The sequence below is a fragment of the Sebastes fasciatus genome, chromosome 6 (genome assembly GCF_043250625.1).
Source record: "Sebastes fasciatus isolate fSebFas1 chromosome 6, fSebFas1.pri, whole genome shotgun sequence".
Taxonomy (NCBI): domain Eukaryota; kingdom Metazoa; phylum Chordata; class Actinopteri; order Perciformes; family Sebastidae; genus Sebastes; species Sebastes fasciatus.
Genome location: NC_133800.1, coordinates 14,395,349 through 14,422,698, shown reverse-complemented (window position 1 = coordinate 14,422,698; position 27,350 = coordinate 14,395,349). Strand labels below are relative to the sequence as shown.

The following is a 27,350-nucleotide window of genomic DNA, read 5'->3' as shown; positions in this document are numbered from 1 at the left end:
ACCCCTTTGAAAATGGCCATGCCTGTTTTTCCTCGACAAAATTTAGCGCAAGTTTGGAGCGTTATTTAACCTCCTTCCAGACAAGCTAGTATAACATTCCTATAGGATTCCTTAGGTTTTCTAGTTTCATATGATGCAAGTATCTTCACTCTAGCTTTAAAACTGAGCCCGCTACAACCTCCAGAAGATTGATTGTGTTAAAGAAATTAGTGGCGTTAAAACGGATTTGCGTTAACGCGTAAACTTTGACAGCCCTAATTTCAAAGTTTAAATATTATGAAACATCGACTGCAATCCTACCTTGTTGGTGCCCTTGAACTCCTCCAGATCGAAATCAAAGTGCCGGGCCAGGGCACCCACAGTGAAGAGCGATCGCAGCAGGAAAGGCTTGTTTGATACCAACGTCGTGATGTTGGGATCCTCTTGATGCTGAACCTTCAGCTTGTTAAGTGCACCTGAAAAAAAAGATGAGTTAACGTTATTTCTAAGGAGACCTAGATTATTGGTTTGTCATATTATTTTTTTTGCAGTGGCGGCTAGGTCGAACTATAGTCAACTCAGTTATATTTCCTTGCAGGGTCTGAAATTATAACCCGCCAAATGCGAGTAAATTGTTGGAAGTGGCGGGTAAAATCATCAGGCCATACGCCACTCTGGCAGACAGGGAAAATGCTAGAGATGGGAATAGAGAACTGGTTCCCGTTTAGAACGGGTTCTTAGTTGTCCGATACCTTGGCATCTCATGCCTTCGTGACTCTCGATTCCTCTTATTGATGCTTTCCGACAGTTACGCATGCACAATGACACATACGCACGCTGTATCATTTTTCAGTTTGTCACTATTTGGCGAAGGTAAATAACAACGTTATCATGATGTGTTCAAATGTAATCTCGTAAAATTAAGTTTTTGATGAGAAACTTGAATAAATAAAGTTGTTTGAAGGAGATGTTTTCACAGTAATATAAAATAGAAATTAGGGAGGGAATTATGACCTGTTTAACTTCCTAACAGCATACCAAGATTTTTTTAATCAAAGCAAATATTTAAATAATCATAGTCATTTGAATTGTGTGTTTTTATGCAACTAACCACTATAGATGACAATAACAAAGAACAGTTCAGTACTGTGTACAGTCCCCTCCTCCCCCGAAAAATAGGGCTACCCCGGAAGCTGCGGTGTAATTCTAACAATGTAATTTACCGTGCATATAATGTTTTTTGTGTAAAATATATCGAACATTGAATGAATCAGATCTAAAATGATATTTTTTCATTAAGTGCATAGATTTCAAAAGTGGCAGATTCAATTTCTGAGTCGCAGTGGCAGGCAGTGAAAAAAGTTAATTTCAGAGCCTATTTCCTTGTCTTTCAATGTGTTGTGCATACAAGATTAAAGATAGTAACTGTATAACTCACCATAGAATTTGTTGAAGCAGGCCCAGACAAACTTATAGTTGTGCGTGACTTTGTTGACAACCGCTCCCAGACAGCTCACACAGTGCTGGACCACCTAGAGAAAAGGAAGGAGGACCATCACATCATCTCTACAACAACACTGATTACATTTACATTTTACAGAGCAAACCTGGTTCTACAATGGTGCACCCGATATGCATTTCTAAAAAGCCACATCCACCCACCGTCATGCCGTATTTGATGATGAGCTTCATGAGGTCCTCTTCGATGGTGGCAAGGAAAGTTTCACTGGGGTGCTCCATCAGAGGTACCACGAGCTCCAAGATCTTCGCCACGTTACAGATGACCATGAAGTCATTGGCAGTCTGCAGGAGAAACAGTAGAACAGTAATTACTGGGGAAGCTCTGATAGAACAGGCACCAATAATTACTAAATTGGTGGTCCTTAAATTCACCTATCAGAGAAATCATCGCAAAATTGTGTTTTCACTGCTCAATCCAACCTGTGGATTCTTGATAATTATGCAATAACAAAATGGATTTAGTATGCACAACTTACGTTACACTTTGTGGTCAGGTAGGGTTGCATGGTCATGGCGTGTTTGACCATGAGCTGGGCCCTGATCTTGCTGAATAAGAACAAGGTGGTGATACACGCCACTAGCCGTGTTGAGTTTACACCTTTGTTCTCTACAGAGGAAAGAGGAAATAAATGAATTCTGATTAAAATCAAACTTAGTATAGAGCATTGATTTATTAAACTAGAGGTATAGATGGTGTTTAAAAGAAGAAAAAAATCAACAGTTGCATTATGGCAGGGATTAAGTTGATGTCAAATGATAAACTTGCATACCTGAAAGAGACTCCTCGTATTTGAGGATGTGCTCTACCAGATTGTCAACTAGCACTACACAGGCCTTTTTGGCTGGCTTATACGTTGCATCCTCTTCAGTCTTGAAAAGCTAGAGCAAGAGAGACAATGTAAATTTAAAAGAGTTTTAAAAAATTATAAAACCCCACCAGGTGAACCCCGACTTAAAAACAAATCCTTACATTCTGAAGAAGCTGCTCAAACCAGTCGTAGCCGGTGTCTCGACACGCTGCAACCTGAGGTAGAAATCAGACATGAGAATTAAAAAGACTGGCCAAATTTCACCATTGGACAAAAAAATGATTCAGGGTGAAGGTTGATGAAAGAGTTTGCCTTATTGTTGAGATTTACTATTTTCATTACTGGATACAACAAATGGTCAGGCAGTTAAACTTACCACATCAGTGATGTTGAGGATCTTTCTGGTCATGGTCTCTTTGTCGTGGACTGGAGTCGGAGTAAACCACAACTTCTGGAATGTCTCATTCACCAGTTTCTATAAAAAGCACAAGTTCACGTGCCATTAGTTTGGATCTATACTATGAACTATGATGTATATATCACAATACCAAGAGATTTATCTAAAAAGAGGCAGGATAAGTAAATAGAATAATGATAAAATAATGGAAGTACTAAAATTGTTAAGCAACAAAGGTGCAGTTGATCCATACCTTGATACCCTCCTCATCATTGACCCTGCGGATCATCCTCACACACATCTCAGTAACCTTACTGAAGGTTGGCTGCTCCAGACAGATGTCTCTGAGGATCTTGATCACCCGTTTTCTTACGCTGATACCAGTGTCCTGTGCACCAAAACAAATCAAATTCATAAAGGATTTGCAACATTCTGCAAGCATGATATCAAAAACAACTCTTGTTTTCATCATATACAAAAGAAACATCTGCATGGGGTGCGATAGCATGTTTCTGCCAATAGGTGGCAGTACAAGACTGTAATGAAGAGTGAACTTCTCATGAACCCTCCTGAGCATTTCCATGACAACAGGCACAACAATTTCAATGTGTTCACTTCCCAGATGCTGAGTAAAAAGAATGAGTACAAAGCTTGTGTTTGGGACTGCATTTCAATATCGATAGCTTATATTACCATGGCTATCACAATGATCTGTGATAATCCTACACTGCATGCTGCTATTAAACTGGCTCCTTATTTAATTATATGCATGATGCAAAAGCAAACTTGAAACATCCAAAATTAACCTTTTTAAGCAAAAGTTCTTCAAACTCAATCCCTGCAGTGCTTTCCCATGTAAACTCAGTGACCAGAAAAAATGGCCTTCCTGCCCTAGTAGAGAAGAAGTGACCCCACTCATTAGAAAAAAATCCAGCCCTAGCCCGGACCCAGCCCGAACCCGACACCAATCACAATAAGCTCTCTCTGATGCACGCAAAAACACACGCAACTAAGACTACTGTTTCGTGTAATGCACGTGAATAAAATGTGTGTAAATGCCGGTGAATAAATGTATGTGTATGTATAATAATCAATATAACAATATTGCATACAGTGGCCTATGTGTGGCCAAATCAAAAATGGCCCGGCCAGAATCGACTCAGCAAGGGCCTGCAGACCTCTGCGGCTCCTCCCATTTGCAGATGTATCAAACAGGTCCGTGCTACAGCAGCTCCATTTCCACACTAGTTTTGCACTAGGTTTTAAAGTCTAAAACATATTATGGGTACCAGGGAGAAAAGTTGTTTTTCCACAGGTGACAATCTTAAAAGGTGTACAACAAACGGGCCACAACTCAAAGATACCTCATCAAAAAGCTTGCTATGTAGGAGGCTCTTATCATAAATTAACAATGGAGATGCCAGGTGGCTTCGGCCATAACGATTAACTGCCAGTGCACAGTATGATGGTTAAGATCACAATACAATATTGGAGTGCAAAGACAATTTCAACACAATATGTCATGTATTTGCCAGTATGAAGAAACAGCAGGGTATGTATTTACCAATAGACTGACAATGACCTGAAAATGTTTCCATTCTGATAAATAAATAAACGGGGTGTTGCATGTTGTAAATAGCATGAGACAACGGACCTAAAATGCATGGAAACAACATGTATAGAACTGTGCAGGTTGGTGGGGGGTGTGTGGTTGATGGAGACCACTGAACTGACATACCTATAAATCAACATTTGATGACACATCATACCATAACATCACTTCAAACAAGGCTCATCAATTGACACAGAAAAGTGGACATCTACCATGTACAGTTCATATAGGGATTGTTAAGACCTCACAACACCATAATGTGTCTACTTTGAGTCTGATTGGGCAGCTTACCAGTATCCTCTCTATGAGCATGTCGTAGTACTGCTCAGTGAGTTGGGGTCTGCTGAGCACAAACTTGCCCAGCAGCTCTACAGCTGCCTCTCTCACACTGGTAGAGTTGTCCATCAAACGACCGTGGACGCCACGCTGCATGTCGGACTGCAGAAGAGGAGAGGAGTGTGTCAGTATACAGTATAGCACGGGAAAAAAAGACAAGATAACTTGCATACACAACAGAATAGCATAGGACAGATTAAGAAAGTACGTTTTGACAGAGAAAGAATGTGACAAGAACAGAAGTGAAGAGAGACTACATCAGGGTACAATATTAATATGGAGTTCAGGCATGACAAGTTGTCTTTGCAAACACAGATTCTAACATACCCTTGCCAGTATGCTGGGGTCCACAGCCACAACCTCAGACAGACATTTCATGGCTTTAGTCCTTACAGCAATGGCACTTTCCCCGAGGACTCGCAAGATCTATACAAAAAATAAATAAATAAATGCACCAGCCTGTTGACACAAACTGATCATTTTTCATTTCAACAGTTTATACTGTGTGGGCAACTTATAGATGATTTCAGGTAGCTGCTGTGATTCATTAAAAAGACAAAGATACTTATGGCAGGGCTCTTAACTAACTTTTTTCACCATCCTCCCGGAACGGTCCCTAAGCCGTCCCGAATTTAAAATCCTTGTTTTTCTACATTATCTTTAGTAAATCATTCAAAGTATCCTTTAACATAAATTAAACATCAAAATTGATGTTAGCTGCGCGTCTTCAAGTTGGAGGAGCTGCTGGACAAGACGCTCCTGTCAAGGACAAAATATGATGGAGAGATCTCATTGCAGCCTTATTACCCAGAGGAGATGAAGAGGACTTAAGTAAGTAAATAGGTGGTTAAGATTAGTAACATGATTTGAGCTGTTGCAGAGTTTTGACTCCTAATAGTTAATGTAACGTTATCATCAGCTCACTCACTGAAAATGCAAACGTTGGCTACTGACTGTTCAGCGAGCATTAACAGTCTAACGTTAGCTAACTGGTAACGTTAATTCTAGCAAGTTTACTGCCGTGAGGACAGAGGGCAGTGGTATGTGCTGTGTGTGTGTGTGTCAGTGCGGGACGGATCAGGCACTAACAGTGTGTGCACGTGTGTTTATGTTGTCAAGGCGGTCTAATAATAACGGTGCGCTACACGCAACGTTCAGTCATTTTCATCTCTGTTCATTCTAACGAGTACTTTTCTTTCAACTCTAATCCCAAATTTTATTTTCATCCTCCCCGATCCTATTTTTCTCGGCCCCAAGACAACGGGATGTCCTGAAGCTCGAGCCTTGTTATAGAATGAATATTAAAATCTTACCTGTGTTAAATAAATATCAAAGCTCTGGGCGAACGGCCTCATGGAGGCCAAATAACGCACAATCAGACAGGAGTCCTCGTAGTCCACAGTGTCAGAGTTCATTCTGGAGAGAAGGGCAAAGAGGAAGAATGTTATAGGATTATACAGTCATACAACGGACAGTGAGACTGTAACTTGCAGGTGGCTGTGACAACAAAAAAGACACAGAGAAATAGGTCAAATAAGTTTGTAATATGAGTGATATAGAGCGAATCACTGAGATATTCACAAAGCCGTACTTCAGTGTGGCAAAATGAGCCGGCGTTGTCTTGATGATGTTGCGCAGGAACTTCTTGCGCTTCTCAGCACGCTGCAGAATTTCACCCGTGGTCTCCATCTCCTTGGCATGTTGTGGTCCATCCGACGAGTCGTCATCCTTCGGGTTCTGGTTCCGCATGGACTTCTCAGCCTCTGTGGTGGCGTCCCGGAACCACTGGGCAACATAGAACTTTCTAGCAAACTACAGGAGAAGGAAGGTCTCAGTATCAGACTTATCTGATTCAAAGAATATAATTATTTATTTAGAGTAAGAAATCAATATTGATAATTCCATTAACAAATAGTTAGTGATTAATTTAAACCAGCATGTGTGCCTTTAATGCAGCCATTTAATTCTAAAGAAAAAGGTGGAGTTGAGTAGTTTGAGCAGATAACAGCATGAATTTATGGCTAACAAATTAAATTTTTAGTTGTGCTTACATATGGCAGTTGCCTATAGAAAGGTGCTTCCATATGTGGCTCATTTAAAGTAATAAAATACAAGCCAACGTGACATCACTCAGAACATGCACACAGATTTAATCTATCTAAAGCTCCGCAGTGTTTAAAGTCACCACTTGCAAAGCCAGTCTAATGTAAACCCACCACCAGTGAGGCGTCCGTCTCAGCGTTGTCTTCCAAGTAGTCCAGTAGAGCCTTCTGCAGCTGCTGGGTCTCATCCGTTCCTTGAGACTATATAGACAGAGAGAGAGAGAGAGAGAGAGAGAGAGAGAGAGAGAGATCACAAAAAGACATTTTCTACCTGTTGTATTTACTTATATATATATATATATACTTATTTTTGTCACTATAAACATCAACTTATACATTCAAGAGACAGTGAGGTCATTCAATGTGAAGTTGTTCTTCTACCTTTTTTAGGATTCGATCAATTGATCTCTGGTCCATCTTGCTGGTGACGGCGTCCTTCCTCAGACGGGCAGCCACTGTGCCCAGGTAGTCCAGAGATGCTACTCTCAGAGCCATCTCTGTCTGCTTATTACTGAACTGGTGAACCTGATGCGAGCAGAGACAGAGCGAGAAAAGATTGACTTTTACTTGCACGCTACAAGAAAAAAAAGAAAGAACCCATCTTATCATTGCATAAGTGCATTTAAGATGAATAACTTTCTACTTTAGTACATCCTGAAGTGTTTAAATACCTGACTACCACAAATCAGAAAGTATTTCTATTGATGGCAGAAATCTAAAAGTAGTGCAATAGACATGTCTTTAGAAACTACAACATCATTATTAAAAAATGCAAAGAATATACACTGATCAGCCATAACATTATGACCACTGACAGGGGAAGTGAATAACATTGATTATCTCGTTACAATGGCACCTGGCAGTGGAAGGGATATATTAGGCAGCAAGTGAACATTTTGTCCTTGAAGTTGATGTGTTGGAAGCAGACAAAATGGGCAAGTGTAAGGATGTGAGTGACGTGGGGAGCGAAGGCTGGCCCGTGTTGTCCAATCCAATAGAAGAGCTACTGTAGCTCAAATTGCTGGAAAGGTTAATGCTGGTTCCGATAGAAAGGTGTCAGAAGACACAGTGCATCGCAGTTTGTTGCGTATGGGGCTGCGTAGCCGCAGACCGGTCAGGGTGCCCGTGCTGACCCGTGTCCACCGCCAAAATCGTCTACAATGGGCACGTGAGCATCAGAACTGGACCACGGAGCGATGGAAGAAGGTGGCCTGGTCTGATGAATCACGTTTTCTTTTACATCATGTGGATGGCAACGAGTTGGAGGTGTTGACTTGGCCTCCAAATTCTCCAGATCTCAATCCAATCGAGCAACTGTGGGATCTGCCAGACAAACAAGTTCCGATCCATGGAGGCCCCACCTCGCAACTTACAGGACTTAAAGGATCTGCTACTGACGGCGTGGTGCCAGATACCACAGCATACCTTCAGAGGTCTAGTGGAGTCCATTCCTCGACAGGTCAGGGCTGTTTTGGCAATAAAAGGGGGACCTACTCTATATTAGGCAGGTGGTCATAATGTTATGGCTGATCGGTGTATACAACTGGAAGATGTAATTTCCAAACAATGAGTTGCAAGTCCATGTCTCAGTGTTAAAAGGGTTCCTTTTTGATAAAGCAGGGTAAAGTTGTCTGGATCATCTATTCTTGGTTAGTAGTTGCATTTCCAGTTTAAAGAAAGAGCTCTGTCATACTAACCAGTAGTCTACCAAGCAGACTGAGCAGCAGCTCTGCAGCAGGCCACTCTGGTTTGTTTACTGTCGAGAGCAGGTCCTGGACAAAGTTCTCAAACAATGGCCGGTAATCTTCTTCTCCCTGCTTACTGCCACACCTGAGGACGGGGAAGGGTGAAAAAAGTGACAGAGGAGGAAAAGCGGGTATAACAGGAACAAAGATAAAGCAATGAAGACAAATGAAAATGTATAAGGCCAGCAGACTAAATCCACCAAACACAGTGAAGTGTATGAGTACTTGACAAGCTTAGAGCAATGTTTTGAAATGTAGGTCCTTAAATTGTTTGGCTCTCATGCAGTACCCAGCATGCACATGGAGGAACATGCACACCATGAGGATGGTGGTGTTTGATACATATTTCTGCTGACTACAGAGGGTATGACAAACTGTGGCAGTAATGCACATGACAGGTAGCAATGCTCAAAAAGAAAAAAAAAGTAGTTTTTCCTTCAGCTTTCTTTTTGGAGAAACGCAACTCGACGTCACGCTGCAGGGGCCAATCACGTGACCGGCGATACAGAGCTGTACAACCCAGCCATGAGGGAACAAAAGACGTTAATCGTCGCAGTCAATGGGCCATTAAAGTGACTCTCCCACACCGCAACGTCTGATCTGGTGTGAATGCAGCCTTAAGCGTGATTTATGCTTGCCGCATCCGCGAGGGGCGCCAGTGTCCGCACAGCAAAAGTGACATCACACCATCAGACACGCCCCCTTGCTGGGGTGCCGTGCGGAAGGTTTTTGACTGTCCATGTATATCCAAATTTTTCTAATTACGCAGACGGGCGGAAGAAAAGGAGAATTTTGAGGAGCTCTGAGTTTCAGTTTGCTGTGAGGAGATAGCCGCACGGAGTAGAGAAGATCTAAACGTTTCCGTGCCACGATTCCACATCAGCTCATGTCCGCGCGTCTGCACTATACATATGTTAATAAATACTTAAGGTGATAGCTTTAGTACAATTACAACTTTGTAATGATAAGTCCATAACCTATTTTAAAGCAGTACAGAATGAAATGGTAATTACTTTTTGAGGAAGACTGAGAGGAAGTTTTGTGCTGTTCTCATTGCCGTCTCATACGAGTTGGTTATCAACACGTCTTGATCCACCTAAAAAAAAGAAAAGAAAAAGGACTCGTGAGCAAATTATATATCTGAATAAGTGTTTGCATTTGTATAAAGTGTATACTTGCTTGCGTGGTGATTTTGTGTGTCCTGTCCTACCTTGCTCTCGTACTCGTCGAACATGTCCCTGTCGCTGGGGAGGTGGACCACACACTGGATCAGCTGCAGCACCAAAGCTGTCACCATTTGGATGTACAACGGCTCTCCATCCTGGTCTGAGCTGTTCAGCCTAAGGACACCAGAGGAAAGGACACATGATGCGTTACTATTATGTGTATTACCCAGGAAAATAACAGACTTTGTGAGTTAGGGAACACACTTTTACATTTGGGAAATCTTCTCCTCCGTCTCAACTATTATTTTTTGCAACATTGATGGCCGGAAAATTATAAAGCCTCTCATTTGAAGCCTTGTCCCTGCAACACCTAATGGCCATAAATCAATGTCAATTCGGTATAAAACAAATTACCTGAAATTCCTGAGGGAGCGTTTGCTGGTGGGCAGTCTGGCCAAAGAGGTAAAGATCTCTTCCAATATCAACTGCCGGTGCTTCTCATAGCGTGAGAACACCTGGAGACAGAAAATAATAAAGGTGGTTAGTCTCTACTTTCATAGTCTTGCAGAACAGTAAAAACATGTATTTTAAGGGATGTACACAAAAGTCACAAGGACACATTTAACTTTAAAAAACTGCAATGTAGTATTCCGTATAAAGTGACCCAAAAAGGTGATTTCGAAAAATAATAAATTTCAATATATTTTTGAGAGAAAAAACAGACTTACAGCTGTAACTAGTTTAATGGCACACAGCTGCAGCTCACTGACATTCTCCACAAAGAACGGAGTGATTCCCATAGAAGAAACCTGGACAAAAAGAGAGAGAATGGCATGAATCATCATCTGGTTTGCAATTCAATTTTTGAGTTGATAAACAGATATTGCATGGTTTTACCTGGAGGATGGTGGTGTCTGTAAGTAGCTGGATCTCTAAGAGCTCAGAGATGTTGCTGACAATGTCGCACACTTTGTTGTACAACATGACGATCACGCGTTGCTTGTGTGTGGAGCATTTTGCACGCTTTGCCTTGGAGCTTAACAGGCCACCTAGATGGACAAGAGTAACCCTGTTAAATCCCTTTCAAAGATTTTTGATCGTGAACCATGATTTTACATACTAACAAACACTTTTCTGTTTATGAAAAAAGAAATATCACATAATATTTTGGCACTCTGTTAAATGAATGTCCCCTTGAATAAGGGTTGTATATCATAAAAGAACTAACAGCTTTCTAAACGCATATCTTAAGGTACTAATGCGAGAATGGGAGCATTTCTATTGCCTCCGCACGGCTCTCAACATGACAACGGCTGAGCTGGTGACAAGCTGGTCAGCTAATGGTGCCAACAGTGAAAACTACTGTAACACTGTAATTTCCAGACGCCAGGGATCAACTAGTGACAGGTTTGTCCATCTCTCGGCTTATTTCTTGGACAAAACTCATCAATTTAGTTTCACTCAGATCACAACAGCCCAGGCACATATACAAATCAAATGATCAAATGAAATAAAGCTTTTTTTTCTTTTTCCTCACCTCCATGAGGGTCCACCCTGTAGACCGGGTCGTACTGTGGATACAGTGAGTTCTGAAGATGGAACTTGGTGTATTGTAGCACCCGCTCTATGACGTCTTCTATGTAGACAGCCTTCGGCATGTGCATTGAGGTCATGATGTTAAGAGCTGTCAGACAGGCGTCTGCTGACTTTGTGACTCTCTCCATTATCAGGTCTCTCCAAAGTTTCTCCTCATCTTCATCGTGGTCCTGAGCGTAGAAATGAAAATGTGTTTTCAGAAATAAACTTATCTGGAGGCTGAAGGGTTTTAATTCATTCATTCTAGCATTTTTTTGCAGCATTTTAGCAATTGATTTTATATTTTTGCTGCCAGTAGGATGCTTTTGATTTTTCTACATGAATACTGTATGGATTTCTGTAGTATATCACAACATTCTCATATTAGTTAAGAATATTTAACACAGAAAGAGGGAGGAAGGTAGCTCACATGGCTCATCATGGTGGAGAGCCTGGACCCATCCAGGATATTCTTCTCCAGTATGTTCAGCAGTTTAACCAGCTTGTCTGATGGGATCTATAACAACAGAGACGGTTGGTTAGACCCACATCTGAAACAGCACCACAACAGTCAAGCTTTCTTTATATTAATATTTTATATATACAGTACCCTGCTGGAGATGCCCATGGCCTTAATCTTGGCGGACTCGCTGCCCAGCTCACTCAACTGGTGTTTACCAAGCAGAAATTCTTCAGGTATCCCGTCATCATCTGCTGCAGGAAAACACAAAACAAAACCACAATAAAGTACAGGGAAGTTTCTACATTTGGATTTTCAAAAAGCCAGTCAGCAGTGATATTTACCCATGGCAGTGAAATCCACATCCTCCAGATTCTCCAGTATGTTGTCGATGCAGTTTAAGAACCTCTTGAATGTTGACGAGTCCATCAACTCCTCTTGGGTCAACTTGGGTTCATATGCTTTCCGTTTCTTCTGCTTCTCCTTCATCTTCATCTTTCTGGCAACTGAACGAGAGAAATTTCATCTTAATTTCTTTGATTTTTGTTTTGTTTTTATTGTGTGTGCCAAATACCATACACTCTTTCTACAAATTCATTATCTTAAGAAACTATCACTGTTTTCTAGGTTTCAATTTGTCGGATTAGAGTCCTTTACACAGCGGGGGCGTGACACAAATGTGAAATACTCACCTGCAAATATTATGTGTCTACTGCTTTTAATGTGAAATGTAAGAACGGAAGGAGTGGATCTGGTCTGCACTGCCTTTGTCAAGGTTGAAAGGAGTAATAAAGTTTGCCGTCCTGGTACAAACTGCAGAGCCTCGGTGTTGTTGTTTCATAAATATAGGTGCAACTCAACTCGTTCCACACAATGTGATTGGTTGGTTTTCGCGCGTAATAGTCACGTTCTGTGTTTTAAGTACTCATGACAAAAACAACAGTTTGAAAAAATATATTGACATGTGAATTAATCGCACAAAAAAAAACACGTGTAAAGGCCTGAACACTGACAAGTAACTTATGGATGCATTTCCTTTAATGCTGTCTAATCTGTGAGGTCATGTCATTTATTTAGTTTTCTGTATATATACACATAAGAACATTACTTCCCAATCTAATGTGGGATTAACTGTGGAGACCAAACAAAGCAGTTCAAATTAATGTAATACAAAAAAGAAAATGTGGAAATGCTGTGACAGATGACTCGAATACTGACTTTCACTCATGCTGGGTGGCGGCGAATGTTCATCGGAGGAGTCTCGGTAGCGGCTCCCTGAGCCTCGCCTGCTGTCCCGTTGCCCGCTTTTCCGATGATCCCCTGAACCCCGGCGTTCCCTTTCTTCCATATCCCAGGTCCTGTCTTTGTCTCGGCGCTGCCGCTTCCTTGCAGCTGTACAGATTAGGCATAAAGAAATGAGGCCCTATAATCTAAAAAAAAAGTTATACCAAAGTAACACTAACCCTTTACAGTTTATTGTCACTTAAATTAGGGCTGTCAATCAATTAAAATATTTAATCGCAAATTAATCACAAATTTTTTTTATCTGTTCAAACATTACCTTAAAGGGAGATTTGGCAAATATTTAATACTTTTATCAACATGGGAGTGGGCAAATATGCTCGTTTTATGCAAATGTATGTATTAATTTATTACTGGAAATCAATTAACAACAAAGAATAATGACCAGAAACCCGCACAGGTACTGCATTTAGCATTAACAATTATGCTCAAATCATAACATGGCAAACCTAAACCCAAAAGGTAACACCAGCTGTCAGTGTGTCAGTGTGCTGACTTGACTTTGACTTGCCCCAAACTGCATGTGATTATCATAAAGGGGACATGTAAAGGGGAGACTCGTGGTTACCCATAGAACCCATTTTCATTCACATATCTTGAGGTCAGAGGTCAAGGGACCCCTTTGAAAATGACCATGCCAGTTTTTCCTCGCCAAAATTGAGTGTAAGTTTGGAGCGTTAATTAGCCTTCTTCGCAACAAGCTAGTATGACATGGTTGGTACCAATATTATGAATATTTCAAAACAATAAACAAATGGCCAAACCTTATACAAAGACTAGCAGCGAGAACTGACGAGAATCGAATAATTTGACTCACACTCTCCATTTGCGTCATAGTCCTCGTCCGAGCTGACCTCAGCGTATTTGGGCTTCTCATTAACAGTGCTTCGTTTCCTCTTGTTCACTTTTACTCTTTCACACAGGGGCATGGTGGACTCGATCTCTGCCAGCAGCTCTGGGGGCAACTCCTTCAGAACTGCCGGGTCCATACCACCTGAAAATTTGACAGTAACAGTTTCGAGTTATTACCAAAAAGGTAATTCTGTTTTTTTATTAAAGTGAATTGTATAAGAAAAATTTACAAAGAGAGTGAAAAAATGCTGTAAAGACATTTGAATGAAATGAGCAAATCTGCTTGCAGTTCAACAGCTTCTTGTTCTTACCTCTGCCAGACCTCCCTGAGGAGATCCTGTTCTTCCCAGACTTGCTGTGCCGGATGATCCTCTGAATCTGGTCGACAGAGAGCTTTTTCAGAACCACCACAGGCTTGGGCCTCTTCTCAAAGTCCTGCACCAAACCAAGCCTCTCCAGTTTCACCTTGGGCTGTCCCCACATTTGACTTTCATTTGACCCACCGCCATCTTTATCACGTTTGATCTGAATAAAAGAAACAAAAAACAGAAAGGAGTCAGGAGAGCTCTCGGAGTTTGTCAAGCCTGAAGTTCAAAATTCACAATTTAAAGGATTTGGACATAAAAACATGAGCTTTGTTTACAGAAAAGAAAATCATGAAAGAAAATAAAATGTAAACAATGGATCAAACTGATTGACATGAGATTAGTGATTTTGTGTTAGTTTCCACTCCAGTATAGCGATGATAACAAAGACATAAAGGAATAATCCACTATTTTACCAACATTGTCTCCATGTCTTAAATAGTAGGAGTAGTGATCAATACATGGTACATTGTCAACACTGCAGTGCCAAGGCAGCAACTCCTCCACTCGGTTGTGGATGTGGCCATTCGTAAACATTTTTCACAATGAGATTCTGACTAAAAATGTGATGTACAACAATATGCAATTATTCCTAATTAGTTAATGGTGAGCAATCATTAGCAAACGTATTTTTACTTCATAAGTAAAGAAGTAAAAGCCAATTCATCAAGTAGTCTTTTCCACACCTAACATAAACTCACTGCTCTTGATTTTTAGAATCTTTCTCAATTAGATGCAGAAAATCTTTAATTTGTAGATACATTTCTCAGAATATGATTTAATCCAAACAACTCCAGCACAGGGAAGTCATAACTCCAAAACACGACCAATGATTGACATGCATGACCTATGCCAGTAGCCTTGTAACCAATCAGTTTGAGCTACGTTTCCATCCTCCAGAGGCTGCATAGCTGAATTAATCCTGCCAGGACGACTCTTAATCGTTTCAATGGTAACTTCAACTAAAAACCAAGTAAACCGCCGCATTTTCAGTAGACTTGCCATTCACTGCTGCTATGCTGTGTGGGTAATTAGCTACCAACTTTGATTGCAACATTAAACGACTGGCAGTGTAATCTTGTTTGCTTGGGTGCTAAATATGGCTACCATACAGTGGCTGCTAGTGCAACTACGGTTGTTTGTTCCTTGTTTCAGCGGATACCTTCTAGTAGAGCAAAAGAAGCTATTGTATGCAATACATGTAAAGCTGTACCTGCTTCTTTGTAAGCAAACACACAAAAACTAACATGTTTTAATATTAGCTCTTCACCACTTTACTGTGGTAGGGGCATGTAACTGTGTTGTGGCATGTGGCTGGGGGCTTCACCTCTGATCACTGATTTATTAATAGATGTAAGAAAAGATAAAACAAATAGAAGTTTGATAGTAAAGAGAAAATTTCCATTTTTCGGGCCAGATTACTGACAGTGAATGCTTTAAGTAGATATTTACCCACATGAAGCATCGGTGAAATTGTAGTTGAGCATTTCTTTAAGGTACTTGCTTCTGTTTACACAGAAGACTAACAACTTAATATCAACTCTTCCAGCAATGGTAGGTGTGGGTTAATGTGTTAACAGAATTAAATCCCAGGAATAACCAAAAGGCTTACAAATGGGAAAACAAAAACGTAAACAAGAGTGAGCAGTGGTGTGATTTGGATTTGTGAGATTGCAGGCAGTAAAAATTGAATGATTGGTAGGTGGGTAGATATTTGCTTTAGGTCAGCCCAGATCACCTTAGGGATCTGGAAGTTCTTCAGCGCGCCACTATGCCCTCCCAGGAGCTGAGCAGGGAAAGAATCTGGAAGTTTAGCACCAGAGGCAGATGAAGCCGGTTTGGAACCATCATGCCTATTGCCGCTCCGACCAGGCTCTCCAGTGGAAGAAGCCCGGTACCTATCTCGGTCACTTCGGCAGCGCGAGTCAGGTGAGCGTCGGTCTCGCCCACCGGTCTCGCTCCGATGCCTCCTATCTCTGTCAGAATCTCGGTCCCTGTCTCGTCCGTGTTCCCCACGGTTTGATGGCTTTGGCATATCTCCCCGTCTGTCTGAGGATTTCTCATCATGTCGGTGCTTTGATGACTCCCGACCATCTCTCCTGCTGTCATGCTTATCCACCCTGTTCTTGATGACTTCCGGTCGTCCATCTGGTTTTAACCGCAAAGCCGTGTCAGAACCTTCCACTGCAGCCTGCCCACTAGCTGGTTCTTCAGGCCAGCGTTGGGCCTCAAGGGCTGGAATAGGGGCGGCCAGACAGGGGTCAAGCTGGCCATCAGCTCGGCCTGCCTGCTGGAGGTCGATGCTCACCATGAGGGGAGGGCGGCTGGCACCGTTCCCAGCTGCGGTGGCCTCTTGCGGGGTCAGTTTGCCAGCATTGCCCCCTCCTGTGGATCCACTGCCTGGGGCACCTGTGGGGCCACCTGGTCCCCCCGCGCCTGGCTCCAGGGGAAATGAGTCCTGTTTTCTCTTCTTCAGTGGCTTGTCTGTAAAGAAAAAGAGATAAAAACACACTTGTAAAACCTCTAAAGTTTACAAACATTTGTTCAGTTTTTATCCATACAGTCATATTTAGAGATATTCTACATACCTTTATCCTGCACCTCCTTGGAGCACTTCTCACTAGCCGCCTCTCGTTCTATCCTTTCAATTTCAGCGAGGGCATCCAGCTCTGCTTCGTCGTAAGGGGAACTGGGAGGCTGGAGACCACCGGCAACGCCAGCTAGCTGCTGTTGTGACAGCCGAGCTCCTAGATTTTGCTGGAGAACAGGCACCTGCTGAAAGCCCAGTTCTGTCTCCATATTGTCAGAGTTCTCGTCCATTCCCGGCAGACCATCACCTGAGATATTAACAAAAATACTTTTACAGGGTTGTATTTAAAAGGGCTGATACTTTCCCCTCCAAAGGTTCTGACTGACAGGATTTATTTCTTGTTCTCAAAGATGTGAGCTCAGCATACCTCTTTTTAGTACTGCTATTTGATTAAAAAGCTGTGAAAGTTTGAAACTGGAGATGTAGGAAACTGCATAACAAAAACATGAGGAACCAGCTAAGATTAAGCTGATCGAAATTCTTCCTTACCTGGGGTATCGGACTCATTTGACTTGACCCTGGACAGCTTGAGGGTGAGTTTTGTCGAGTCCTTGTTTGGAGAGCTTACAATGTCGTACATATCCTTCTCCTCTTTCACCGCTGGGGCTTTCTTCCTTTGCTGGAGCTGCTGTTTCTGGTCAGGTCCTCCGTCCCTCGGTGAGTGCGCATAGGGAGGTGGTGACTGCAGAATCAGCGGGGGACGAGAACCCGCTGTGAGGAAGCGACAGATAGAAAAGAAAGTTATCCTCCGACGGCATGTCAAAAGAAAGCGCACAAAACCAGACAGCACTGTGACAACCGACAGTGCACTCTAATAATGTTCAATGCTATACACAAAGACGACCACTAAGACTGTGGCCTTTTATCACTTTGAGTGATAATGGCCTCAAACCATTCTGTTGCTGTGAAATTGTAATAAGTAGTTTTATAGTGCTCCTAAATGAAAAAAAGGCATGCACTGTAGTGTCTCCTCTCCTCTTCCAGTGTCCTTACGTTTAGGTGTTCCTTCACTCCCTGCTGGGGAGCAGCCAGACTGTGGAGACCTCAGAGAAAAAGGAGCATTCCTCATGGCGGAGTCACCCTCCTGGACAACACACAGACAAAACAGATGTAAGCTACCAGGTATGATCTTTACACTGGACTTTCAACCAAAACTTTGCTCCAAAAATATCTTAAAACAGTCGACGGCAAGTCCAGTTTCTGTCCAACTGTCGCCAAATACACTTCCCTCACGAGGAGGGAACATTGTAGCAGCGTTATATGTTTATGCCAATGTTTCCCTAAATTTCCAAGGCATCTTCCCTCAAAAGACCCCCCCAAAAAACTAGCAAGATTCCACCTCAAAACCAGTGTCAATTTAGAAAATTGCTAATTGAAAACATCAAAAGAAAATAAATCTCTGAGCCCATTTAAGACAAAGTTAATAAAACCTAAACACACACAACTTCAGAAACCCTTGTGTCTGGTTGGTTAACATTACATAACCGCCCCTAAGAACTTTAGAAATACTCGTCTTCTCTTTAGTCTTAGACAGTTTGTAAAATCTTGCGCCTGAATTCTTTCTAAATCTGCTTGTGCAGTCCATTGCAAAACAGATATTTATCTGCTCACTGTTACCTGTTTACTACCTGAGCAGTGATAGTGGGGCTTTCAAGTACAGTGACATCACATACATGCCCTCTATATGCAGTTTGTAGAAAATGTCTTTTTTGGGCTCACATGACAAATCTTTCAAACCTCATGCAGAGAAATTTCACCTGTTTAAAAATGGGATTATTCAAAACCCAATTTAGTTGTTTGTTCATAAATGTCTGCCTTGTGTAGTAAACTTATAATGTATTCATTCTAGACTTTGTCAGTCGTACCTCATTGCTCAGTCGGTGTACAATGTTCATGTAGTCCTCAGTGCCGTGTCTGTCTGAGTGGTGGTTGGCAGCATTGGCCATCTGCCCCGATACTTTGGCGTCATGGATATTTCGTATGCCACCTGGAACCATGGGACTGGCCACAGACACTGCCAGAGAAAAGAAGAAAGGTGTCATTTTAACATTGTTGATCATGACAGAAAAAACATCTCTTAAAAATTAAAGATGTGTCCAAAAATTGCTGATTAAAAAAGGTAAATAAGCACTTAGTGTACAGTGGATTTTATTAGAAATGTTGTGTGGCTTCAGTTCTTCCAGGAGTCAGAGAGGTTTCATGAGACCCAGAAAAATGGTGAGTGAATCGCTAAAATTTCAACCACTATACATAGAAAATGTAATTAAATTTACAGGTGCAGTGAAAATTATTTTGTGTGTAAACTGCAAACTTATTTTGGCTTTTAGCTGCTAACTTGTTTGGGAAGCAGATGTTTGTAAATCACTACATGGTTGACACAAACCTGTTCCTCCTGTTATTGGTCAGATATTTTGCCAGTGAACTGGGAGTATATAATTGACTACAACAGAGCAGGCACTCTAAATGCAAAGCATCAATATTTCAACCAATTACATTTAATTGTAGCAGCCACAATTGTCACAGTTGTTGTAAAATTAATTGCGCATTCTATTCATGTTTGGAGGGCATGACTTTTGCAGTCAAAACCCCGCCCATTACATAGGATCTTTATCATTATAGACAACAGTAATGGTAAACAACAGGAAATTTTAAACAGTGAAATTCACTGGGAAATAAATTGTCGTACATAAATCAACTTGGATTATAAACAAATATATACAGTATAATATACATTTTCATCATTTAATATGCAACTTAAATTCTGAAAAATTAAGTTAAAATATACATAAACATGCAAGTGTATCAAACATTTGCTGCACTTCAATTTCTTTTTACACATCTGCCAACATATACCACACTGATGATATAATGATAAGCCAAAATTGACTATTAGTATTAGCCCTGCTGAACACCTGGGCTAAAGTCATGAAATAGGCACACTGACCTCCTAAATCCAATTAACTAATATCAAACTACAATATTTCATCCAATTCTGACTTTAAGGACTTTTTCATTGTTTGTGGCTTCCCTGTTTTGTATGGAACACTGTCGACAAAAAAACTTTTTCTTGTTATTTTCAATTGTTTTACTTTCCTAAAACATTCAGGAAATCGCCAGTCAAATCTGAATCTGAATCAAAGAGGACAAAATGCAGTTTTTGAAAAAAACAACAAAAAAAAAAAACATTGAGGCAACACCTGTGAAGCAACTGAAGGAAGTGTTAAGTGGCTTAACAAGGAAGGAACAGAATCTTGTCCACAAAATTGTCCACAAAACCACAGCGGCTAATCACATGCAACTAACAACGCACCAGGAAGCAGAGTGTGTTTAGAATACAAAGGTCAAGAATTTAGTTTTATACTCTGGCCACCTGACAGATTTTAATCTGCTTTCCATTACAATTTATGTTTAGCTAATAAAATCTAGATGTTGTCATGTCAGAAAGCAAAACTTGAGTTCACCAGTTTATAAAATGAACACCGGAAATCATATCAAAGCACAGCTCTCCTGCAAACTTGTCTTCACACAAATCCTTACTAAATGGGTATCTTTGGCTGTTTATGTACACCTTTTAGGAGACACCATCAAACTTCAAACTTTTAAAGTTTACTTCAATCTAATTGTCAAATTCTTTGCTGCTAGCATGTTAACCTCACATGTAAGTCTGCAATTGGGCTGATGTCTTTCAATGAATCATACAGGTCATGTGCAACAGCCAGGTGCACACACACACACAAACACAAGCAAGGAAAAAGGTAATTTTTCAACACAGACCCCCCAATGCATGTACAGTACATGAACACACTCTCACCTTGTTGTATCTGTTGGTGTTGGTTATAGCTGGGTGGTTGTTGGTGGGGATACTGCTGGATGTAACCAGGGGCAGGGCTCTGAGGAGTGTAGGGGCTGGGTACTGGACTGTTCTGGCTCATGTACCGACTACTGGAACCAGACTGGGGCGCCACAAACCGGCTGGACAAAGTGGAGAGGGGAACAGGGAGAAAGACATTGAGCAAGCAAGTAGAAGCAATTTGCATGCCTAACAGTAAAATAAATAACATTATATCACTTAAAAGACAATATCTTTGTATCTTTCACTCACCTTGATGGATTGGGAGACATTGCGTCAGGCTGGAAGTTTGCAGGCTGTGCAGGGCTATGCAAGGAATTTTGGGTGATCTTGTATGGTGGTACCATTGGCTGCTGCATAACATCTGTTCAGAAATGAAAATACAGTATATTTGTTTCCAAATATCAACATGATGCTGGTCTTTATGATTGTATGCTTTCATGTCATAGAGGCCCTTTACACCTTGCATTAAAATGTGTCTCGTATCCAGATTGCATCTAGATATGCTTTAACCTTATTATATTTACACCTGGTATTAATATGTGTCTCCTGTGTTCACATTGAGATCTGATCGCTCTGTCTGAAAGGGCTGAGAGGAAGCCTCCGGAGGTTGCACTACGCACAGGCTTGCAGCCAGATAGGGGGTGCGTAAGGTGAGGAAACATCAGCCTCAAAACGCCACCGTTTAGGGGGAAGAGGGCCCGCAAACGTGACTTTGAGGTACGTTTACACAGGCAGACACAGAAGGATGAAGAGAGGAGACACTGGGCGCAGACAGAGCGGTGATCTCTCGGGTCATGGCGGGCACCCTCCACCCGGATGAAGCTTTGAATATTTGATGTTGATTATGTCCAGAGGTGGTTTAGCCGATCAGATAACAATTCGTCTTTAATGCGTTGTTGGTGCATTTACACCTGTACTTTCATGTGGTCAAGCACTATATGATGCAGTCTGATCACCCACAACACATTTTAAAGCCAGGTGTAAAGGGGGTCATGATGTGCAACAGGTATTTATCTCCATACTTTTCTCCCTGAAGATGCCAGGGTTCCTGGCCAGCATGGTCTGCAGCAGCAGTGGTGCATCTCCCTCTGGCTCATCGCTTCCCAGGTTGTCCTTCAGCTCTCTGAAAACACACGCAAAAAATAAGTTCAGTCACATTATAAAATGGTGAGGGTAAGACTAGTAAAAATAAAGTGAGAGAGTAAAAATTGGGTTGCATAATTAATAGTAATACGTAGAAATAGTTATTGAATAATGTTCAAAATCTAAACATGTATGAATGCAAATATTCATTGCATTAAACATACAATGCCCAAGTAAAGTCTCTGAGTGGGAAACACTGGATATGTAGCCTACACTTCAGGGTTGGGAGATTGAATAATCTACTGTAATCTATGAGAAGGTAGCTATCCCTTTAATATATTTGGTTGTACTAAGGGCAATGTGGCAAATCAATGAGCAGAACTGTTTCATGGAAAAATTGGATTCACAGAATCTTTGCAACAGTGTAATGACATACACTGATTTAAATGTATATTCCAGTGGATGTATATCAATAAACATATATAAATATATGTATATACATATATAAATGTATCTTTCTGGACAATTTTTTCATATACACACTTTCACTTGTACACTCACATGTGCTCTGTGGAGACCTGGTTGAGGCCATGGGCTAGCTGGGAGGCCAGATTCTCATCCCGACAGCCCAGTAGGCAGGTGACTTCCTCCGCGATCCTCCCATTGTATAGGAGGCTCTTAGTGGTGGTGGCCGGGAGAGGGGAAGGGAGGGGCAGCTGGTTCAACACTGAGATGAGAAAAGAGAGATGATGGAAAGGACAGAGGTGGAGAGGTAAAGAAATAAAGATGAGGGAAAAGAGAGAGGGTGAGAAACAAGCATGAGCAAAACAGGACATGTGGTCATAAAAAAGAAGAGAGAAAAAGAAAGACAAGGCAAGGGACAGAATATGCTATCACAATTGCAAATTTACATCTGTTCAATATTTCAGCTTGGCATTTTACACTGAAAGAGGAGACACAACAAAATCTGTGATAGTGTGTTTGGATCACAGCTGTGTGTCACTCACAGTCTGTGAGGCTAGCGATCCCAGCGAGAGTGGTGATGGGAACATGAGGCATATCCCCATTCATGCTGAAGGTGAGGGTGGGGGAGTGTGTAGATACACAGGTAGATCAGGGGGCCGATGGACGACACCCGTCCTCACATCTCCTGACTCCTAGGAGAGAGGAAGGTTAGTCGGGGAAAGAGAAAGACAAAAAAAACAGCATGAGTGATGGGCAGGAGAAGCAAAAAGAAAGAGAAAGAAAGTAGAGGAGAAAAAGTGTGAATTCATAAAATGAGTTATTCAGATACATCAAAAACATGGAATCAAATGCAGTGAATGAAGAAATAGTTGCTGTATAGCCTATATATATATTGCTGTGTCTGCCCTGATGCTGAGATTATGTTTTGTGAGGGAGAAATAGTGACGGCTGCATCATCTGTAAGCGACACATACATGTGTCTTATTAGATCTGGTCAATAAAGATAAACTTGGCAATATCTTGTCAATCAAGAAAAACTGCAATGGATCTCAACCTTTTCACTCATATATTTAGTATATTATTATTTATATATGTTACTGATCCATAAGAGGGGAGTCCTTAGTGCTCTCTGCTTGGGTTACAAGGACACAGGATCAGGAATGTCATGCATGAGTGCAGGTTAGGTGTCTCACTCAAAAAATGTTCAACAGATACAAACGCACAGAGAACTGAATCTAGGCCCTCGAGAACAGACTATCCTGCGGCTCGATCACGCCATGTTATTATACTGGTACGTGCTATAAGCAGAGACAAATCAACAATGAACTCAAAGAGTCCAATGTACTGATTAAAAAAATATTTGAATGATTGCGATTCTTGTTAAACCTTGTAGAACAAGCCAGCTCAGCCTCAGTATACTGACTGATGCTTATTATGAGTCATTTAAATGTCATGTCAGATTACTTAGATTTCCCTTGATAGCAGATAAGCAATATACAAACATCTTGGTGGTTTCCAGAAAAGTGGAAATGCATTCTCTGCATGGAAAATATATTGTAAAACAGTTGTAAACACGACTGCATGCACAATATTAACATCACTGTTTGGCTTATTAGGATAAACAAAAGAAAGGGGCTTCAAGGGGGGTAAAAAAAGCATGATCATAGTCATGTATTATACTGCCACCAGTATAGATATTTTTTGAATAATATACTGCCCAAGTGATAAATGTACTCCAGTGAATAAGCCCTGACATTCTGATTGCCCCTGGTAATACAGTGGATACTATATCATGTGTGTAGTACACTAACGTTCCTCTATTTTCTACACTTGAGTACTGTGAAACTGAATAAGCAGTCATCTGATGTAAATTTTTGTGTTACTACCATAGAAGTCTATTCCCCTTCACTGTCAAACCATAGGGCTCTTCCCTCTCAGCTTATAATGATGGATCTGCAGAAATTTGGACCCTATGTCACACTTAATTTGTCTTATCCCTTTGCTAGTTAGGTGTCCTTGACCTCTCAAATAAGACTGCACCGGAGGTCAAGGAAAAGCAGAGGGAAAAGCCAGCTGCAATTTTCAGAACATCAGCCCACGCTTCATGGATAAACCTGGTTGCTACAACAAGCCGATAGAAGGCCAGCACAGGGCTCTCTTGTTATCTACATTTACTCTCTGTGACACAAAATGATGAGCGTGCTCAGACATCGGCTTCATCTGAAATCACATACTATGCACTACATACTCAATAGATTTACTATCGTTCAACATACTTTTGTGTGAATAAACAGTAGTATGTATCTTTTCGGAAGCACTGACCAGTAATTTACGTCGTCACTTTCTGAGAGCCCCCTTTTCCGGTTGGAGACGTGTAACCATGGTAACCAGTGCCAATCTCATGTGACCAAAATGAAGGTTTGTGAAAATCAAAGTCTGAATTAATTTAAAATATATATTACACCTAGCAAAGTGAAAGCTTACTTACTTACTTACAGTTAAAGCGAAGCATTATTGATGTTACAGAGCTGCCCGCCAATGTCTGTTATGAACGTTGTTGTCAATACCGCATTGCATTTTTGGATATTTATGCCGCCGTAGTGTCCAGCGTTGTGTGCTGTAATATTTCACTGGAAATAGTATGTAATTTGTGTACCATTTGTTTCATACTAAAGTTTTGGACATACTAAAATATCTCACATACTGTTTTTAGCGTACTAAATAGCATGTTAGTATGGAATTTCGGACGCAACCATCAAAATGAAAGACCTTGCTTAGGCTACAAGAGTCTCAAACCCTCTCAAAACATGTTAACATTCTCAGTTGCCTCCTCAATTCAGAGTAAACAGGCATTACTATTATTAATAATGGCATGTCAATGAAATGATAAATGGCTTAAAACATTATAATAATACCTTTTTGAAGAACTCTGTGCAGTCTCGGGTGGACTCACTGACATTTCAGATAAAAAAGTCCTACTCCTTCAATCTGTTGAAAGAGAACATGGCTCTGCATCAGACTTAGTGACAAAAAAACTGCATTTTATTTTATAAGAACTTGTGTCTACAGTAGTTAAAACTAAGAAACTAACCCAAAAACTAACAAAATAATGCCAGAGACAGCATCACAATATTGACTCTCACACATGCAATGACCATATCATTACTGCTGCACAATCTTCAAACCTGGAATGCAACAGTATGCAGCACTGTTGACCTTATCAGTTTCCATGACTTCAAAAGAAATGCAACATTTTTCACAGCAACTTCTGCTTAATACTGATGCCACGTAAAATCTGTAAACAACAATGTTGCAACCAGTGCAAGCTGATGGTCGACTGCGTGCAACAGCTTCTGCACGGATCTAACTGTTACAGAAGATCAACAGATGGATATTGTAAACATTACATGAGCTAGCTGTAAATGTTAGCATGCTCAGTCCAATGTGCTCTTCCTCTGTACGCAGGGGCTTGGCTGACAGCTGTGAGACTGACAGGCAGGAGGCAGCACAAAGGAACAGATGCACTCTGTGATGGTGGCGGCAGCAGCAGTAGTGAGTGAGTGAGTGAGTGGGGGGCTGCATCCTCACAGCCAGTAGCACAGAGCCACCGTACGCATTTCTGCAGAAAAAGCTATCAAACTGCATTTGCTGTGCTCAAGAAGTAAAAATATATACACCAACATTAACATGTCTTAACAATCTCTGATAGTTACAGTAACTATAGTTGAGCTCAGTCTGTAAGTCACTCAAAACATTTCAAAACAACCAAAACCAACATTAGCTTCTGCCAAATACACTCCAGCAAACCAACATTAGGAGGCAAAATAACACAAAATGACAGTAGTGAGTGGGGGGCTGCATCCTCCTACAGTAGCACAGAGACCACCGTAACAAATCCTGCAAACTGCAGAGAACACTATCAAACTGCATCTGTTGTGCTCAAGAAGTCAAACTATATCCACCAACATTAACATGTCTAACAAACTTCCGATAGTAACGGTAGTTGAGGCAGCTTGAGCTCAGTCTGTAAGTCACTCAAAACATTTCAAAACAGGATAGCAAACCAAAAACAACATTAGCCAAATACTCCAGCAAACCAACGCACAACGTTAGGAGTCAAATAACACAATTAACGTTAGTTAGCACAGGTCACAGTTCACGTTAGCACTGGCTGAAAGCTATCAAACTGCACCTGTTGTGCTCAAGAAGTCAAAATATATACCAAAATGAACATTGTCTAACAAACTCCCGATAGTTACAGTAACTATAGTGGAGGCAACGTAGCTTGAGCTCAGTCTGTAAGTCACTCAAAACATTAGCTTCTGCCAAATACTCCAGCAAAACCAACGTTAGGAGTCAAATAACACAAAAATGATGACAACCTAAACAATTAACGTTAGTTAGCATAGGTCATAGTTCACCTTGGCATTCATTAAACTGTTTATCTTAGTTTACATTAGCAGAATAGACAGTTAGCAGCCCCGCTTACATGCAACAAACAAACCTGCAATAAGTTGGACTGCCTTGGATCTGTCGAGCTACAACATTACCAACATGTCTAACAAACTCCAATAGTTAAAGAAACTATAGTTGAACTCAGTCTGTAAGTCACTCAAAACAATTCAAAATAGGATATCAACCAAAAACCATCATTAGCTTCTGCCAAAATACTCCAGCAAAACCAACATTAGTAGCCAAACAACACAAAGTGACAGTAGTGAGTGGGGGGCTGCATCCTCCTCCAGTAGCACAGAGACCACCGTACACATTCTGCAAACTGCAGAGAAAGCTATCAAACTGCATTTGTTGTGCTCAAGAAGTCAAAACATATACCAACATTAACATGTCTAACAAACTAAAAGTTAAAGTAACTATAGTGGAGGCAGTATGAGCTTGAGCTCAGTCTGTAAGTCACTCAAAACATTTCAAAACAGCCAAATACTCCAGTCAAATACCACAATTAACGTCAGTTAGCATAGGTCACAGTTCACGTTAGCACTGGCTGAAAGCTATCAAACTGCATTTGTTGTGCTCAAGAAGTCAAAATATATACCAACATTAACATGTTTTAACAAACTCCGATAGTTACAGTAACTATAGTTGAGCTCAGTCTGTAAGTCACTCAAAACATTTCAAAA

General features: G+C 41.1%; 1 protein-coding gene across 4 annotated transcripts in view; it reads right to left on the bottom strand.

The window, feature by feature from the left end:
* Positions 1-27,350, bottom strand: part of nipbla (NIPBL cohesin loading factor a) — a 37,224-nt gene that overhangs the window by 8,276 nt on the left and 1,598 nt on the right. For 2 of the 4 annotated variants that reach the window (XM_074637805.1, XM_074637806.1), the window contains exons 2-39: positions 25,128-25,200; positions 22,755-22,904; positions 22,309-22,474; positions 21,687-21,787; positions 20,914-21,025; positions 20,623-20,783; positions 18,677-18,825; positions 17,805-17,895; positions 17,301-17,522; positions 16,810-17,058; positions 15,960-16,705; positions 14,168-14,381; positions 13,822-13,998; positions 12,921-13,094; positions 12,047-12,208; positions 11,853-11,956; positions 11,673-11,759; positions 11,205-11,433; positions 10,565-10,716; positions 10,396-10,476; positions 10,082-10,182; positions 9,712-9,841; positions 9,515-9,597; positions 8,454-8,586; positions 7,138-7,281; positions 6,871-6,957; positions 6,246-6,466; positions 5,968-6,070; positions 4,982-5,080; positions 4,610-4,756; positions 2,960-3,094; positions 2,686-2,784; positions 2,471-2,524; positions 2,271-2,379; positions 1,977-2,107; positions 1,642-1,782; positions 1,418-1,511; positions 301-455 (exon numbers count right to left, since the gene is read on the bottom strand). In XM_074637805.1, coding sequence (XP_074493906.1) covers positions 301-455; positions 1,418-1,511; positions 1,642-1,782; positions 1,977-2,107; positions 2,271-2,379; positions 2,471-2,524; positions 2,686-2,784; positions 2,960-3,094; positions 4,610-4,756; positions 4,982-5,080; positions 5,968-6,070; positions 6,246-6,466; positions 6,871-6,957; positions 7,138-7,281; positions 8,454-8,586; positions 9,515-9,597; positions 9,712-9,841; positions 10,082-10,182; positions 10,396-10,476; positions 10,565-10,716; positions 11,205-11,433; positions 11,673-11,759; positions 11,853-11,956; positions 12,047-12,208; positions 12,921-13,094; positions 13,822-13,998; positions 14,168-14,381; positions 15,960-16,705; positions 16,810-17,058; positions 17,301-17,522; positions 17,805-17,895; positions 18,677-18,825; positions 20,623-20,783; positions 20,914-21,025; positions 21,687-21,787; positions 22,309-22,474; positions 22,755-22,818 — 5,607 coding nt within the window. In that variant the 5' untranslated portion in view covers positions 22,819-22,904; positions 25,128-25,200. The remainder of the gene's footprint in view (positions 1-300; positions 456-1,417; positions 1,512-1,641; positions 1,783-1,976; positions 2,108-2,270; positions 2,380-2,470; positions 2,525-2,685; positions 2,785-2,959; positions 3,095-4,609; positions 4,757-4,981; positions 5,081-5,967; positions 6,071-6,245; positions 6,467-6,870; positions 6,958-7,137; positions 7,282-8,453; positions 8,587-9,514; positions 9,598-9,711; positions 9,842-10,081; positions 10,183-10,395; positions 10,477-10,564; positions 10,717-11,204; positions 11,434-11,672; positions 11,760-11,852; positions 11,957-12,046; positions 12,209-12,920; positions 13,095-13,821; positions 13,999-14,167; positions 14,382-15,959; positions 16,706-16,809; positions 17,059-17,300; positions 17,523-17,804; positions 17,896-18,676; positions 18,826-20,622; positions 20,784-20,913; positions 21,026-21,686; positions 21,788-22,308; positions 22,475-22,754; positions 22,905-25,127; positions 25,201-27,350) is intronic. The other 2 variants (XM_074637809.1, XM_074637808.1) reach the window with 2 other exon arrangements.